The sequence below is a fragment of the Bolinopsis microptera genome, chromosome 7 (assembly GCF_026151205.1).
Source record: "Bolinopsis microptera isolate Bmic1 chromosome 7, MBARI_Bmic_1.0, whole genome shotgun sequence".
NCBI classification, from domain to species: Eukaryota; Metazoa; Ctenophora; class Tentaculata; order Lobata; family Bolinopsidae; genus Bolinopsis; species Bolinopsis microptera.
The window spans coordinates 5,084,264-5,101,528 of NC_087078.1; the positions used below are offsets into that span (position 1 = coordinate 5,084,264).

Here is a 17,265-nt window from a genome sequence, read left to right on the forward strand (position 1 = left end):
CTCGGATCTTCCTTTTCCCTCAATTCCGCGTTATAATTAAATTGGGGTGGTACAGTATTAAACAATAATGATTCTACGCCGAATGCAAAAGACTACGGTGACGACCCTGATGCCGTAGGGGATCTTCAAATTTTCAGAAACACGACCTACGTATGAAAGTCTCGGTTTATTTATTTAGAATATGATTCTCAAAAGGGTTTCTAGTTTCTTCCATTGCAATAATCAAACGTCATTAAATACCTGGTATCAGCCTTATATTAAATAGTGGTTGAAAATGAACAGAATAATATTTAATGATTATTTCTTGAGAATGGTTGACGCCCATAAAATTAGTTACACCCAGTTGGAGTTAGAATGGCTTTAAATTATTTTACGCAATTAGCGCAGGCATTGGGCATGCCACCTTTAACCAAAGTATCAACATAGCTGATAGCTGACAGGGTCGCTTAAATCATGCATTTAATCTGGAAAATAGGAAGTTAAAATTAATGGCAGGATGTTCACTAGATCCAGAAACCGTTTGAAAGTTATAAATTTATAACCCGTCACCTACCCGTTGGATGGGAAAGTGAGGCTACATTTCCAGACTGTACCCGTACGCAGCGGGCTTGTTCTCGTGCTTCTCCAACAGAGGTAGAAAGTTCCCATGTGGTTGAGTTTACACTGCGTCAGAAACCTGGCGAGATTGTATATTACATTCACGTGTTATGATAATAGATATATTGATGATCTTTGTAACCCTAATGCTATAATGGTATTAGTAATAGTAATTTTGATAAAGTATATGAAGAGATTTATGATCAGCCATGGTTTTACTATTAGAAAAAAGTTCATATAGAAAATAAACGTGCAACATTTTTGGATTTGATATTATTATTGAAAGAAATAAATTTAGTGCAGAGTTATATAATATGATAAATTTAAAAGGAAGATTTTCATTTTATATCACATGTTTAACGGCCTCATTGGGGTCTTAGGTCGAAACAAGTACTTTTGCTAGTGGACGGGTACGTTATTTATCTTCATCACCACTTACCAGGTTTTAATTTATTACACTATTTTAGGAGAAACTATTTATGTGGAATATTTGATATCAATATCACTATCGATATTTTATTAGTACACTGCTATTAGTTAAAAACTAGCTTAAAATAAAATCTTAATCCGAAAATATGTCCATTACTAATTATATTTATAATATAATTATATTTATAACAATGACTCATAATTGCACTTCCTCTTTGATCCTGTGCTCATTAAAACAATCTTATATCTTTTCAAAACTATTCCTGACTATTACAGGTTCTTGTTAAATAATGATCGCAGACAATTACAGAATCAAACATTTCATACTCAACACCTTCAAAACATTATAACCCAAAAGAAATAAATAAAATCTAATTTAAAATTTAAAATTCATTCGTTTAGCTCATCACTGATGATAATTTGGTAACTTTTATCATTCATCATGGCAATTATCAATCCCCAAATGTGGCACATTTCATGAATTGCGTCTAGAAGTACAAACAATACCAAATGATAAGGTTGCTCCTAATATCAACGAACAGCGAAATTTAGTGTTTAAAAACTTAAAATGACTTTGATAACGTGAAAATTAAATTTGCAGCTTTACAATATAAATTATACACGATGATTAACGTTGATTACAAAAATGAATATAATGTAATCGAACAAAAAGATAGGACATTTTTGATAAAAAAATAGATTTAATGTTCGATGAACAACCCCTAAAATAATATCCGCAGTATGCTGTTATTACTTCTTTAAAAATATTTCAACTCCTATGCAATACACCTATAATACCTATTATATTAAGTTTGCAGTTTTTCAGGTTAAAGTAATCATCAGGAGCTACATCATACATCGCTAACATGCTTCTAATTCTAGTAAGAAATGAGGACCTATTCTAAAATGATCCCTGGTCGAACTTAACTCAACTAATAACAGTTTTTAAATACTGAAAAGTAACCCTGATCGAGTATAAGACCAGTATCTGCCCTATAAGCAGGACAGAAAACTAATGATGATGTGACATGTTTAGTAAAACTGGAAGAAAAGTCCCGCAGCACAGGGATGCAAGATTAGTCCATTTTATACGAGCTCCACTTTTTTGAATCGTCATCTCTTGTTCTGATAATGTTATCACGCTGTCGGTTCGTGCAGCCTGGAATTGTAAAGAGCTTTATAAAACACAAGAAGTGTTGAATCACAGAAGATACTCAGCTCTTCTTAATGTTACAAAGATGTAGCCAACTTCAGCCAGTTTTCATCTTCGGCCGAAGTTTGTATACATGTTGTTGACAATAAGATATTGTTCACAATTTACAAAAGCCACATTTTAGCTATTTAAGGCCCCCATCACCCCGTAACTGATGGTACCTTAATGTAACCAGAAGGTAAACCATTTCGGCCTAAGTTGGCTACATCTTGTAATAACAGTTAACTAATCGCATACTAACAAGTTCCATCAATCAAACCTCAAGCCTCAGAATACCTTTAAATTATTAAAAAAGGGTATATAAAAAAGGACTATACCTCTTGGCTGATTTCGGGTAAGACATGAACTGTGCTAACATAGAGGAAGGTTCCAGCACTGAACAACATTACCCAGCCCGTGCTGTACTCTGATATCCCACCACTCATCTGGGGCACACATTTGACAATTAGATATCTGTTTATCACGTGTTCACCACGTGTCAAGTACTTATTCGAAACAGTAAAGTTATGTGATTCAGTTTTTTATTGAGACTGGATTTTTCAGGCAGAATAATAATTATTAAAAGTATCGAGAGAATATCATGAAACTATAGCTATTATAGTTGTTGGAAAGGGAAAAAGCAGTTTTGTGAACAACCATTCACTCACAGTGGTTAATGATAGGAAAGTTAAGATTGCTGCAACAGGGGCAGCCACAGAGAATATTATCAGGACTTTTCGTACTCTAGTTCTATCTGCTCCCTGAAAATGAAAATAAGGATTTAATTTAAGTGCTTTAGAGTTTAGAAGTATCATCATTCATCAAGGTTCTTAAATTAATTCTAACACGGTCTGGATAATTTTGAAATTTCGTCTAGACAATCATATCAAGATTTTTGGCTGATTGTCTTAGATTGAAGCCCTATACTCGTCACTACTCACTAGTCTCGCAAGTCGTGTTACGTACCTTCGTACAGGAATTGAAAATAAGCGTACGTACGTGCCGCGCGCATAGCGTCAGACCTAACAAGAACAAAAGTTGCACCGCGCGCTACGCGACGTCAACAAATTTGCCACACAAGTGTGCCGTCGCAGCTATAAACAGCCTACATTCAAACTATAGGAGCCGCTTTACTATTGTTCGTTTTACATTTTCTCATAGATAGGGAAGATAACCTTTTAGACATCTCAAAAATAATGATTTTTAGCATCAATTTTAGGACTGGAGAATGCAGTGACCGAAGTAAAAAGGAATTAACCGATCGTGGCCCGTGGCACAAATCTACGAATCATTAAAATATGATCCCGAACACCGGAAAGATTAGAAAAAGTTTACAATTATTGATTACCGCGAAAGGAGTCAACTAGTCAATTCTAATATTTTATTGGTCAACAGAAGTGTTTTGATATTAATAAGCTGTCTCTATCTTATCACATATGGCATTCGGATTGAAATTGAATGATCAGAGTTCTCAGATACGCAGGTATGCAGGCATTAACAGAATGAAATAGACATGTCACGTATCGAACAGATCATCATCCATCATAACCCCTGCCCATAATAACTTCACATAGCTGCATTTCTAAAATGTCATTAGCGTAATCACTTCGAAACACCCTGGGCCTCCCGCCTCCCCCGACCCTACAAAGTGATTAAGTAATATGAAATGGCCCCTTAGGCCGAATGCTAAATATAATTACTATCTTGAAGAAAGTAAATTTTACAGTTACAATGTGAATGCAAACTACTTCACCAAATTTCATTTAAAAAATCGACAGTATAATTGAAAACTTCAAAGTATACGCCCTAAGCTAAGGGGCCATTTACTTATTATTGAATCACCATTATTGATAATAGGACAAGGCTATCCCCTGTCATTAAAAAAATAAGGTTTATTAATCCAGGATCAAATTAAAATCCACTTATGTAGATATTTTTTGCCACTTTTGATTTTACCCATTATTGTGCAGAAATTACAAGCTTTTTCAAATCCCCACCCTCTTATATTAACTGTAAACAATTTCCAACAATTGCGGATGAGAAATTATGTTGTGCTCACCTCCAACTTTCACTAACTTTGTTATACGATATAAATATGTCTGTTCCGGTAATGTCTGTTGCAAGGAGCCCATTAAGATATTCTGAGGTCCAAACTATCCAAATTAAACGGTGATCTTGTAGTAGGTTGGAATGTGCTGGTATGTAATATGAATACCAGTGTAACAAGCGCTAACACTACTATGTTTTTTTTAGTTTTGAGAAATCAGAAATGCGTGATAAACTATTAAAATTACCTACTAAATGCGTAATTAGCGACCTTACAAAAAAAGTGCAAACACTGTTTCGTAGATTCGAGTATAATATAACTTTATCCGATTAAGTATCACTGCAAAAGTGCAAACTGTGAAATATTAAACCTGCGTCCGGTTCGCTTAATATCCCACTGTATACCTACTTTCTCCACATATCTCATAATTTTCCCAAATCTCATTAAAGTCCTTTGGATCTGAAATTCATGCCACAGCGGTCACTCCTTTGTGCTTTTGTGATACTCAAAAGTCATAAGCCACCGCCTAATTACAGCCCATTAATTATTAATTAATCTCCAGGATCCGTATTCCATAATATACCCAACATATTATGCACTTTCATAATACATTATTTTAAACCGCAATCCATTAAATGCACTGCAAATTAGATAATACGAGCTCAGCTTGTAGCCCCTCTACAATATAGAGGAAATATAGAACCCGTTAATAACGATTAACACCATGGCAACAGGTTTTTATTTAATATTTTCAGACTACTTTCTCTTTCCAGAAGAAGATAAGACTTTGAACTTTTAAACAAATTGTCACCATCTGCATCGCGACAATACCAGACAAGTACGGAGTATACTGTATACAAATTATATGTATCAATTTAAAATTGTTATCAATTTCCCTGAAGGTAAGTAAGATATAAAAAGTTAAAACTAGCGAGGCACCTCGTGTAAAAGGAATGAGGTCAGACCAAAAGCAGCGGGGGCTTTGTGGAGCATTATGGCAAGGAATATAATGAACTCTATTTCAGCTTTATCAGTGAGAGAAGCCGCTCCCAGGGCTATACCATCTGCAGCCGCATGGACTACTAGTCCTGGAAATAGGATGTATATTGTACTCCACTATAATATACAATTATTGTATATTGTAGTGGAGTACTACACTGTGTAGTACTACACTGTGTAGGGTGTGGTAATTATACTGTGTAATGTAGTGGAGTACACTATGTATGCAATAGTTATTTTATTATATACAGTGTTTACTGTTTAGTGCCTTCTCAAATGATAAAATATGATATAGCTCAACTCTTTCAAGAGCGGTAAATAATATGCAGAGTGGATATCAAAATCTAAATTTACCTATAATTGTAGATAACGATTTCTTGCCAAATCCACCTTCTGAGTTAACTGAAAAATATACAAAATTACCACCTTGATAACATCCTGATAGGTCAAGATGAAAGATCATAATTTTACAATCAAGATATATCAGAAAATAAACCAAAAAACTCCTAAAATACTCCGTAAAAAAGGAAAACTAAAACATACCAGGTCCGTGAGTGTGGGAGTGACCTCCGTGTGCACCACCAATCTGATCCACTAACAACATGAAGATGAACCCACACGTGAGTGCCATTCCCACTGAACTACTTGCATCGTGTGTTAACATTCCTTCCTTTTCCTGGCTTTCTACCAAACCTTCTCCTCCTGGAGAAGAGGATCATAAAGTTGGGAATATTTGATATTTTAGAAATCAGGAAAAGAGTTTTTGGGGTAATAATAATATCTGACTGTAGTAAATTATTATTACTTTCAGTCAGCTACTGCTACTTACAATAAACCAAATACATTAATTAATTAATTAACTAATTAATTATAATTACCAGGGAGATCGTGGGAGTGGCCCTGGTGAGCACTAGAAATAAGTATTGTAACTCCCTCTGGAATGATAACAGCCAGTGCAGTACCCACCAGCAGACCTGCACCCAGAGACGACATCAGTTGCAGGTTACTCTGGGGAAGTGTGTGTTATTGGGTTACTATTCATGGTATTCATGGTATTTATGGTATTTATAATGGTATTTATGGTATTAATGGTTTACATTATTTTGGCCTTCCTAAAATTGACATTAAGCAGATAGTTTCAGTTAAAATACAGTTATCATAATATGGATATCACAGCAAATAGTTTACTGGAAGATAGATGCTATCAAAGAATTCTCTAGTCAGTTGGTAATGGGCTTGAATTCACAGATTCATAGTACAAAAAAACTAGAATCAGTTCAACAAAGATAAAGGAAGCCTCAAGCCACAAACATGATTAGTTCGAACTAAATTTGAAAGACGTTTCCACAGAAACAAAATTTTGCTGCGGATAGATAACGTGGTGATATGTCCAAATTAATAAACAGGAACGTCCAAATGAATGAAGAAAACGTACTGCCAGCATAAGTCCTGTTAGTCTACTTTAATTTATCACATTATCGAATTATATGTGGCTAATTAATTCTTTCTGGAGCTTACTTCGCTCAAAGTCATACTCAGGGGAACCATTCCTGCGCAGAAACAGCCAATCAACATCGAGATACTGAAGAGCAGCAACTGTCCAAATTCCGTAAATGCCATCACTGTTCCTATAAAGGATATATTTATTATGATTAACTAGTAAAATGTATCTTTATTCTCCACAATTGATATGACATTATTAATTATAATAATTTTATCAGTTTCTAGGTCTCCAACTTCAGCAGTTGATTTGAATTGACATATTTATGAAATTCCTGCAAGTTAATAAATTTGAGGATCTTGTATTCCGGAGTTACATGTAAGTAAAAAATTAGAGCCTAAAGAAGTCTATTCAGTGCGAAAAAACCATAACAGCTTAGTCAATCAAAATTGAAATGAATTAAATATTAATATCCGTTCATTCAGTATTGGAATTTTCATAGAATTTGCCAAGTCGAACACTACGTACCCAAGAGATGGGAAACGTCCTCGCTTTGCAGGAATTACAAGTATGGGCTTGGCAGGAGATAGTAGTTCAATGAGTCATTTAATGAGTAAAACAACGGTAATTTATATCTAACAAGTGAAACAGAATCTTGACATTAATAAATTAGATACCACCAATATTGTAAAATAAATACTCAAAGGGATGGGTAATATAAACTTACAAATAAAAATCATATAAAAACATCCCAAAAAATCCTCTTTGATGAGATCTGCAGTCCGAATGGTCATAACCGCAGTGTACAAACTATTTGGTCTACTTTAAAGATTGTTTTAAGTGTCATAATACGAAAGGAATGTTTACAAGTTATTTTGTTCTTAAATAAAATTAAACTGATTAAGATTTATCCATTTTGATGTTGGTGGTGTTATCTGATCTCATCATTAACACTATTTGTAGCGTCCTGAAACATCGTACAATTTTAAGTTGGTAATTTCACACGATAATTTAAAAAATCTCATTTATCATATTAATTTAATACAAGTCAATCTATTATATTATAATAAATCTATGTTTTCGAAAATTCAATCAATCAAAATAGGTAAGTAAGGGGGCACCATTGGTTTTGGCAGGTTGCATATTTATTTATTTATGTTTTAACTAAAAAATAAATAAATAAATAGGTAAGTATTAACTAACTAACGTAGTAATAACGCCGTATGAACTAACCGATAACTGCATCACTTGTTTGACTTTTTTAGCTCGTTGTATAGCATTGGCAAAGACTTTATGATAAAAGAGTATACTCTGAGAAGAGTCGTCATTCCCGGGAATCACGTACGTAAGGTTAGTAGGGTCCACGTCGCTATCCAGGATACCTAATTATAAATTATAAATTATATAATATACGTATAATGATTCAAAATATACGTACTGTACTTCTAAATCTGTTATACTCCCTATTAATATAATATTATACTATTTACAGCTCAACGATACCGGCGAGAGAATTTAATCAATTTAATTTATATAAACAGCTCGTTATCCGAAACTCAGTATTGAAACCATGAAATTATTCCTTTGTACAGATCACTAGTCGACAGCTGTAGACTGTAGTCACTAGTCAACAGCTTATAGCTGTAGTCAAAAGCTTATAGCTGTAGTCAGTGATATAACACTGTCAGTCCGCTAGCTATTTTGCACACACTACAATTAGTGATCATGACGACAGATTAATGTGCCCAACATTGCATTGTCCATTTATTATTGAAAATTAGGAGATTTTCATAGCTCTAACCATCCTTAGAATAATAGTTGCCAATTAAATGAAATGTACTTTTGAACAGCATCAAACCATCCTTACACGGTACTAACGAATAACCAAATGTAATGAGTTCTAATGTACACTGATTTATAACGTTTACTGTCTTAGCTTATTGTCCGTGTGTGTAGATAAGATAAATAGTGAAGTGTGAAAACCGCCAGTATTTATTCACCACTCAAACCTTTTATTGAGTTAAGTTATGTTATGTTGAGTTATGTAACGTTAGGTTACGTTTAAGCGTTTACACTCGCAACATTATTTATTACGCTACTATGTTTTTGAACTCTGCTGATGATAAACCTGATAATTGATATATCACAAAGGAAAACTGCAGCTGGGAAAATTTTGATAAAATAGATAATATTACAAAATTTTGGTATCGTATCATTAATTATATACTAGCAGGAACCCGTATAATATAACCCTAAACGGTGTCAAGACTCAAGAGACTAAAATAATTATTACCTATTTAATTGGCGTTTTTGACACCACTTGGGGGTCCAAATTTCGGGCTCTAAAATCATTATTCCTTGGCCAATTTTTTATTTTTTCATACTGATTTGGAGGCCAATAAAGCATTTGACCCAGTCAAAAAAGTTTCAGTTGTATATCTTTTACAGTTTTTGCAGAAAGTCGCGTTAAAGTTGATGCCGTGGTGTCAGTAAAATGGCACAGATATATATCGTCTCGCTTTATATATAGTAAGATGGGGGGGATGCAACGTCAATTAATGTCAATTAATGTCAATTAATGTCAATTAATGTCAATTAATGTCAATTAATGTCAATGTCAGTTTTGCACAATTTTGGAATACTGACATTAATTGACACGATATTTTTTGACCAGAGATTATGTAGTTCTACCATATTTTTAGCACTTTAGAACGTTTATATCATCAATTTATTCACTACTATCACATATGGAAATGTGAAATGTGAAAAAAATTCAGATCATTAAACAATAAAACTAAAATAATACGGTTTTCCGAAATTTAATTTTCTTAAATGGGCGTGGCCATCCAAGGGCGTGGTTCTCAACATCATCAGAACTTAAAACCCACATTAAACGAAATGCCTTCATGACATTTATATTTGAATAACGAATCTCAAACAGCTAGCATTACTCCTTCATACTAAAAAAGCCGATTCTAGATATTTTACCTGTATAAGAAACCAATGAAATATGGGCGTGGCCGGTGGGGACCGAAGATGGAAGAGTTTGAAGCTGAAATTTTTTTTGGTGGTCTTTGAACCTAAGGATCAACAGATAAGAACATACTCATAATTATTCAAGGACATTTTGTTTTTTGAACCGGTCTAACTTACATAGACGTGAATATCTTGAATATTTATCGAATAATGATAATCTCAAATTTCAAGACAAATTAATGTCAATTAATGTCAATTAATGTCAATTAATGTCAATTAATGTCAATTAATGTCAATTAATGTCAATTAATGTCAATTAATGTCAATGTCAGTTTGGGGTTTTTAGGGAATACTGACATTAATTGACGTTGCATCCCCCCGTAAGATGATTCAAGAACACACATCTAAAATTTCCAATTTGGGTTGAGTATTTTCTTGGTGTGAATTAATATCGAAATATTATGTAGTTTTAGAGAAATTTGAAATATTTGTAGGTTAGATTAGTTAAAGAGTACAAAGCTACTCGAAAACGGTAAATTTGTCTTACATTTTCAAATGAGCACTCTATAAAATCAGTACGGAACAAAGGGTCAAAAATTACAGTTGAGTGTTGAGACATCACTTCTATTGGGCCTCATAAAGTTATAGACCCCGTCCCCTATACCTTGGATGGAAACGATATACCAGCATGCAGCAAGCAGCACACTCAAGGCAGCTCAGCCCTACTTCAACTCCGATTATACCGACGCAACTCCGATTACACCATCGTAACGGAAACATCACGTTGTCAGATCAGGGTTTGGCGTATCACTTCATTAATAAACCAATCTGCTATTCCTTTTGCGCTTAAGTTTTGTTATGACTTTACTTACGTAAGTTTTAATATGACTTTACTTACGTAACGATTTATTATGACTCTACTTACGTCTTCAACGTTCTTTTATTTGCAATCTTTCATTTTCAATAGCATTTCAACTAAAGCATTTTCTCTAAAGCTGGTAACCTACCACTCTTTAACTAATTATTAACCATGATCCTCTTCTAAGTTTTTAGCTTTTACTTTATAAATTCATCAACTATTTCTCTGCGCTGACGTTTTATTATGACTTTACTCATGCCATCACCTTTCTTTTATCTGTCATCTAACGTTTTCATCAGCACCCTTCTCACCAGCTGGTAACCTGCTACTCCTTTAAGTTTTAACATATGGATATACTTCTAATTTAGATTCTGTTTTTGGGTCACTTATTTTACAAACTTAAGTCGGCAGAGTCTTATTGCTCGCGCATTTGCTTGCTTAAATTTTTGCCCTCTTTACTCTCGCTTGCGCTCCCCTTAGTGTCACAAACACTAGTGTAGGGCTCCTTTTCGACTGAGTCCCGTTTCCCTTGCTCATGCTCGCTAGTTAGTGCCGCATTTTTGTTCACACACTCCCGCGCACGTAGCTTTTTTTTTTACAGCTAGGCACAGGAAGATGTCTCCATTTTGCACAGTGTAAACATTCAATCGAAGAACAGCACAACTACGGTGCACATTAAAAACAATGTTAAATTAGGCCTTCTTTCGGAATTCTCCTCAATGATTACAGTGCTGCTACCTAGCCCTGCCTACCATTGAACTGTAATTCAAAACGTTCTTTTGATGTTGCCGGACTGCACTGATCTCTCCTCGTTCACTTGCCTGGCCAAGTGCAGTGTGGCGGCTCCTTAACTACTATTGTAGGCTTTGTGTGTATATTTTAGGCCATATAAAATTGGCTGGACAGCTCTTGACCACCCATCACAGCATGCACCTCAACCTCTCCCACGTAACCTCCTTGTGGACCACTCTCTAGTAATCACTTTACCACTATAATTATCCCACTATTACTGTTTTCCCCAATCTTCAATATTTTCGGATTTCATATTGTAGCACACTCTTATTAGTGATATGTTTCAATCTCTATTGCGACATGTTTACAAGTTAATAGCTTCAGCCCACTTATTATCTTTAGTAGTTTAATTCCCCCTTACTCTCTGCCGTTTTCTGACAAAAGTGCTTAAGTAACATTTTGGAAATTTCGGGTTTTTTGGTCTAACTTTTGTTTTTGGGTCAAGAACTATCCCTGAGGACCATTGGATACATTTGCCGACCCCCCAAAACCCCCTTTTTGGAACCCCCTATAATGCAAAAAATGGTAATTTTTCTGAGAAAAGTGCTTAAGTAACATTTTGGAAAACGGGTGCCGTTTATTTCAAAAATGGTGCTATTTTGGGAACTGAAAATGGTGGCATTGTTTTCTACGTCAAAAACTGGCCTAGTGACGGCAATTTGGTGATCGTGGGTCTTTTGGCCTGGGAAAAAACAATTTATGTCACTTAAGCACTTTTGTGAAAACGGGCTCGTTTTCTCACAAAAGTGCTTAAGTGCCATTATACGTTTAATTAAATGTTGATTCTGCCAACTGAAACTATATAATCGGTACTAACAAATCTAAATTTTCACGGCGGATCGATTGGTGATGGTCATAAAGTTCAGAAACGCTAGCTTCGCCGTCGAAATTACCGATTTGTCAATGCAGAACGTTTCAAAATATACTTCATAATTTGCTTTAAAATTTTGTATTCTCTTATAAGTTGAGACTGGCGGGATTATCGACAGGCAAGGGAACATTACCAAAGAGATAGAAGCGATTTGCTTCACTGCTCCTTCTCTGTTGATATGGAGAAAGTTCTTTTACTACCACACATGCCGGAGTACAAGGAGGCGATTTTTACAAGACGCCTTGTCACATTTAACGAGACCTTCGCGAGGCTGGGGTCAGACGGAGCTCCTTTAGCGATTCTTTGGAATGAGTCAATCGCAGGAAGGAAAGATGAGAATGTGTCCTCGACTTGGATAAGGGCAATAAAACATTTTGCCAGTTGGCAAGATTGGTGGTAGCTGGGAGATCATTTTTTGGGCAGACAATTGTTCTGCTCAAAACAAGTGTTGGACTTTATTTACTGCCCTATGTTCATCAACAGCCCAGATGTTGACCTGGACAAGATAACGGTCAAGTATCTAAAGCCAGTGCACACCTTTATGAGTGCAGACTCATTTCACCATAAAGTGGAGTTGTCCATTAAACAATCAGGTCAACTTCATGATTATAAGGACTTTGTTCAGGCAGTTGAACAGGTGGGTTTTGCGATAAGCATGAACTGCACAGACTTTGAATCGTGGTCAAGGTCCTACGGAACAAGCAACTAAAAAACTAAAGATGTTAAAGTTGTAAGTTTCCAGCGTGGGTCTGTAGAAATGGAATGGAAAACAAATCATGACGAGGTTTCCTTTCATTTCACTCCATTTCTCAGACAAAAAGACGAGAGACTCATTACCATAGGTTGCAAAATAGCTTTCGCCCAGGAAGAGCCCCGGGGGATAGCTACTCCCAAAAAACAAGACATTATACGTAAACTGTGCAGGCTTATGGCCCCGAGTAGTAGGGTATTCTGGATGAACTTGCCTGATAGTACAGCTATATAACAGATCTTAATCAAGTGTTTGACTAAAAATCATCTATTTCTTGTATTATTTACCATTTATTTATGTACAGCATTACTTACAATTATGTTACATTTTTATACGCTTGTTTTTCTTTGCCTCGCGTTACGATATCAATAATTCGCAAATCATTGGTCTTTATGAAGAAAGCCTCATCTGAGTTCTTAATTTAATTTCTAAAGAAAGAAACTTATTTATTATTATCCCGTACTTTCACCAATCAACTCTTCGTTGAAATGCTGGTAGAATTTCGACTATTTTTGAATCCGCTGGGGAGAAGGGAGTGTTTTCGTGTTCTTAAACCACCACCAATCAATTTGTCGTAAAATTTTAGGTCAGAATGATCGCAGATAAAGTTCCCACTAATGTGGCTGTACTTAAGCACTTTTCTCAGAAAACGAAATTTTCTATTTCAGCGTGTCCCCTATTTACAACCAATGTTTCATCACAACAGTTTTAGGTTGATTTTTCGTTTTACTTTCGATGACCAATGGTTTGAACGGGTCATTTTCATCAGAACATGGAGCTTTTGCTGATGTGGCTGTACTTAAGCACTTTTCTCAGAAAACGAAATTTCAAATTTTCTATTTCAGCGTGTCCCCTATTTACAACCAATGTTTCATCACAACAGTTTTAGGCTAATTTTTCGTTTTACTTTCGATGACCAATGGTTTGAACGGGTCATTTTCATCAGAACATGTAGTATTTGCCGATGTGACTGTACTTAAGCACTTTTCTAAGAAATTCAAACTATAATTTGTGATTTTGAGGCACTTTCCGAGAAGCTAGGATGATGAAACCTTGTCATAAGTCTCAAAAGTCGACAAAGTACCTTAGAAACATAGTGGGTGCAGTTTAAATTGGACAGTAGCTACCCCAGAGCAATTACAGAATTGAAATCTTTAAAGTCAATTTGCACAAAATGAACCTTGTGTTACTTAAGCACTTTTGTCAGAAAACGGCAGCTCTGTGCCTAGCACTTCACTCACATTAGTCTGCAATTAGTGTTTAAGCCATTAGTAATCCTTCTCTCCTTGTTTCACTGTCCGTTTACCCAGCATAGTGATAATTACCTGCTTCTTTAATTGTTCAACCTCCTCCTACCCCATATCCACAAAGTTGGCAAACTCACCAGATATCTGGGAGGAAATTTGGGAAGAATGAGGAAATTTTTGGCATCTGAGAGGAAATTTCTTGGTTAGCGACTGACAATTGCAGTCCGCAAAGAGCAGTTCAATCATTGGGTATCGAGAGGAAATTTTTCCTCTCTAAATGACTTAAAATTAGTGCCATCTTTAATTTTAATTTGTCCAATGTTTTAAATCCAAAATATTACCGAGTGTCTAATCAACTACTTTGAACCTTCTCTATTGATATCCTATTGGTCTATCAGTATCATATAATCCAGTTAAAAATTTTCCGGATGCTGCACCCCCTGCCCTCTCAAAATATTACTAATAACCAAGTGTCTAATCAACTGTTTTGAACCTTCTGTATTGATATCCTATTGGTTTAGCATATAATCCAGTTAAAATTTTCCGGGGGCTGCGCCCCCGAGCCTTCTTAAAATATTACTAATAACCAAGTGTCTAATCAACTGTTTTGAACCTTCTGCATTGATATCCTATTGGTTTAGCATATAATCCAGTTAAAATTTTCCGGGGGCTGCGCCCCCGAGCCCCTGCCGCAGTAGCCTCGGAGCCGGTACTTCACGATGACTCCTCGCCCACCCCTTCTAAAAATCCTGCGCACGCCCCTGTTGGAATTGGAAAAGTAACTTAGCCGCTGCGAGCGAAGCGAGCGGGCCACAGAAGGGTCTGAAAATAGGTTTGGGAGGAAATTTTTAATTATGTGGATATGGGCCTCCTACACGAGGAATTCTTAACACGTGGCTACATCACGAGTTACCTCCTCACTGTTCCTCTGTTTCCACTTCTGCTGCTTTACTGATGGATCCCGCCTCAATAACAGGCTCAATAACAAAACAGCCTCAATAACAAAACAGGCTCAGCACTTGTGGTATACTCCATGCATGACGTAGACCCCTTAGCTGCATTCAAATGGAGACTGGGTGACCACAACACCGTTTTCCAAGCCGAAATGATGGCCATAAGAGAAGCTTGCGCATGCCTTCGCTCCCTGCCCTGTCAGAACGCATCAGTAGCCATCTTCACAGACTCACTTCCTGCAGTTCATGCCCTATCTGCCGACGCCTCGTCTAGCCCATTATGCATCGAAACAAGAAAAGAACTAGATATGCTCACATCATTTTGCTCTTTTGTTTCCCTAACATGGATAAGAGGACACTCAGGTATAAGAGGTAACGATCTGGCTGACACTCTTGCGAAGGAAGGGACCACCTGCAGCTCCATTAAAACAGTTCCTCTTCCCGTAAGCCATTCAAGAAGACACTGCGAGATAACGGCTTTACCTCCAGAGTCAATAACTGGTCTGACTCCACTTCCTCTAACCCTCTACTCTCCCTACTTACCCACTACTCCTTACCACAGCACTTTAATTTCTTCAGGTCTCTTAACAGGCGTAACTCTCGCATTATTACTGCTTTTCTGGATAACTGTGCACCACTTCAAGCCTTTCTGAACATAATAGACGTCACGATCAACCCTAATTGTTCGTACTGTTTCTCTGGACGCCAAGACAATTACCACGTTCTCTTTTTCTGCCCAGCCCTAGAGTTCGATAGGCTAAAACACCTCGGCTCCTCTCCTCACCTAGCAGATTTTAACAGCATCTCACCCCATTCTTTACTCAAGTTCCTCCTTAGCATTCCCCTTTACCTGAGATTCGCAGAATGACATTGTTTTGACATTACTTATGTTTACCATGTGTTCATTTATATTATTACTCATTAAACCATTAGATACCCCACAACTATCACTTGTTAAACCTCATCTCTTATCCATCATGCAATTGCGCCTATGATCCTACCACCTCCCACAACAAGAGTTTGTAACCAGCAACGTGGTCAAAGGACTCACAGAATCTCAACAACACGGAAGATACTCTCTCCTATTCTCAAACCACAGGTAAGTCAGGCAGTGGTTCACACTCTGTTGATATCTCACTAGTGAGATTTGTCGTTTCTCACCATTCTTAAAGTCGAGTGTGTCCCACAACCAAGCACTCTGCCTAGAAGTCCTACATTATATAATTTTATATAATGAGCTGGACATAAGTGGCAAGTAGCTCTTGAAAACAAACAAACAAACAAACAAACAAACAAATTGGGCCTCATAGAAACGTTTGTATTGTACAGTGTACACACACTTTCCTTCTCTTTACAAGAGAGGTTGTCACACACTGAGATTATGTGTAAAGGGTACACTGAATGTGTTATAAATATGTAAAAAATGTACATTGTATAGACTGTACAGTGTACATTATATTTGATACGCTCTACCGTATACGTATCAAGTATAATCTATGGTGTTGTGCCAATAAGTACATTAGACCGATAATACTGTACATTGTGGTATTTGTAATTAAGAACATAAGGCTTGTATTGCTATGAAACAAAGCTATAATTATATCCCATGATTCAGAAGCCTCGCTTAACGGTTTATACACTTTCACTTGTAGTGCTAAATTTGATTATAATGAAATGTCCATTTTTTTGCTGCATCTTAATCAATTCCAGGAGAATGTTCATTGCATCTTCAAGCATGCATCTTGTAGATTTGTATTCACAATAATCAAGGTGAGCATCTTCTCAGTGGAGTCATCTGATGGATTTGAAAGACTTTGGTTGAACTCTGTTGATCATTGAGTATATCATAGAAGAAGTTCCTTAATTCTCAGTTACCTTTTTGAAAAGTTGTAAAAAAGAATATGTATTGAATCAAAATGGATTTCTTTCCCACTTTAGAAGATTCGAGATTCGCCAGATGAAACTATTGAAGTCTTACATCATAGTTGTGAACAGTCTCATAAATGTCACACATTCAATCACAGTCAAAAAATCGAACTTGCCAAAAAGTTTGAGTTTGATAACTACACTGCTGCACGAAGCATGCAGATTGATGAAAATGCTTATTGTGT

The 17,265-nt window shown here is 36.1% G+C and overlaps 2 protein-coding genes across 2 annotated transcripts in view; one reads left to right on the forward strand and one right to left on the reverse strand.

The window, feature by feature from the left end:
- The window catches only part of LOC134818949 (uncharacterized), a 51,791-nt gene that overhangs the window by 13,500 nt on the left and 21,026 nt on the right, over positions 1–17,265 (forward strand). The gene's annotated exons all lie outside the window — the stretch shown is intronic.
- LOC134817900 (zinc transporter ZIP9-like) lies at positions 1,416–6,888 on the reverse strand. Its single transcript, XM_063827269.1, has 8 exons — positions 6,783–6,888; positions 6,143–6,272; positions 5,808–5,966; positions 5,619–5,666; positions 5,205–5,353; positions 2,887–2,979; positions 2,557–2,664; positions 1,416–2,185 (listed from the first exon to the last, which is right to left on the reverse strand). The coding sequence occupies exons 1-8, from the start codon at positions 6,882–6,884 to the stop codon at positions 2,039–2,041; spliced, it is 936 nt and encodes a 311-aa protein (XP_063683339.1). The 5' UTR covers positions 6,885–6,888; the 3' UTR covers positions 1,416–2,038.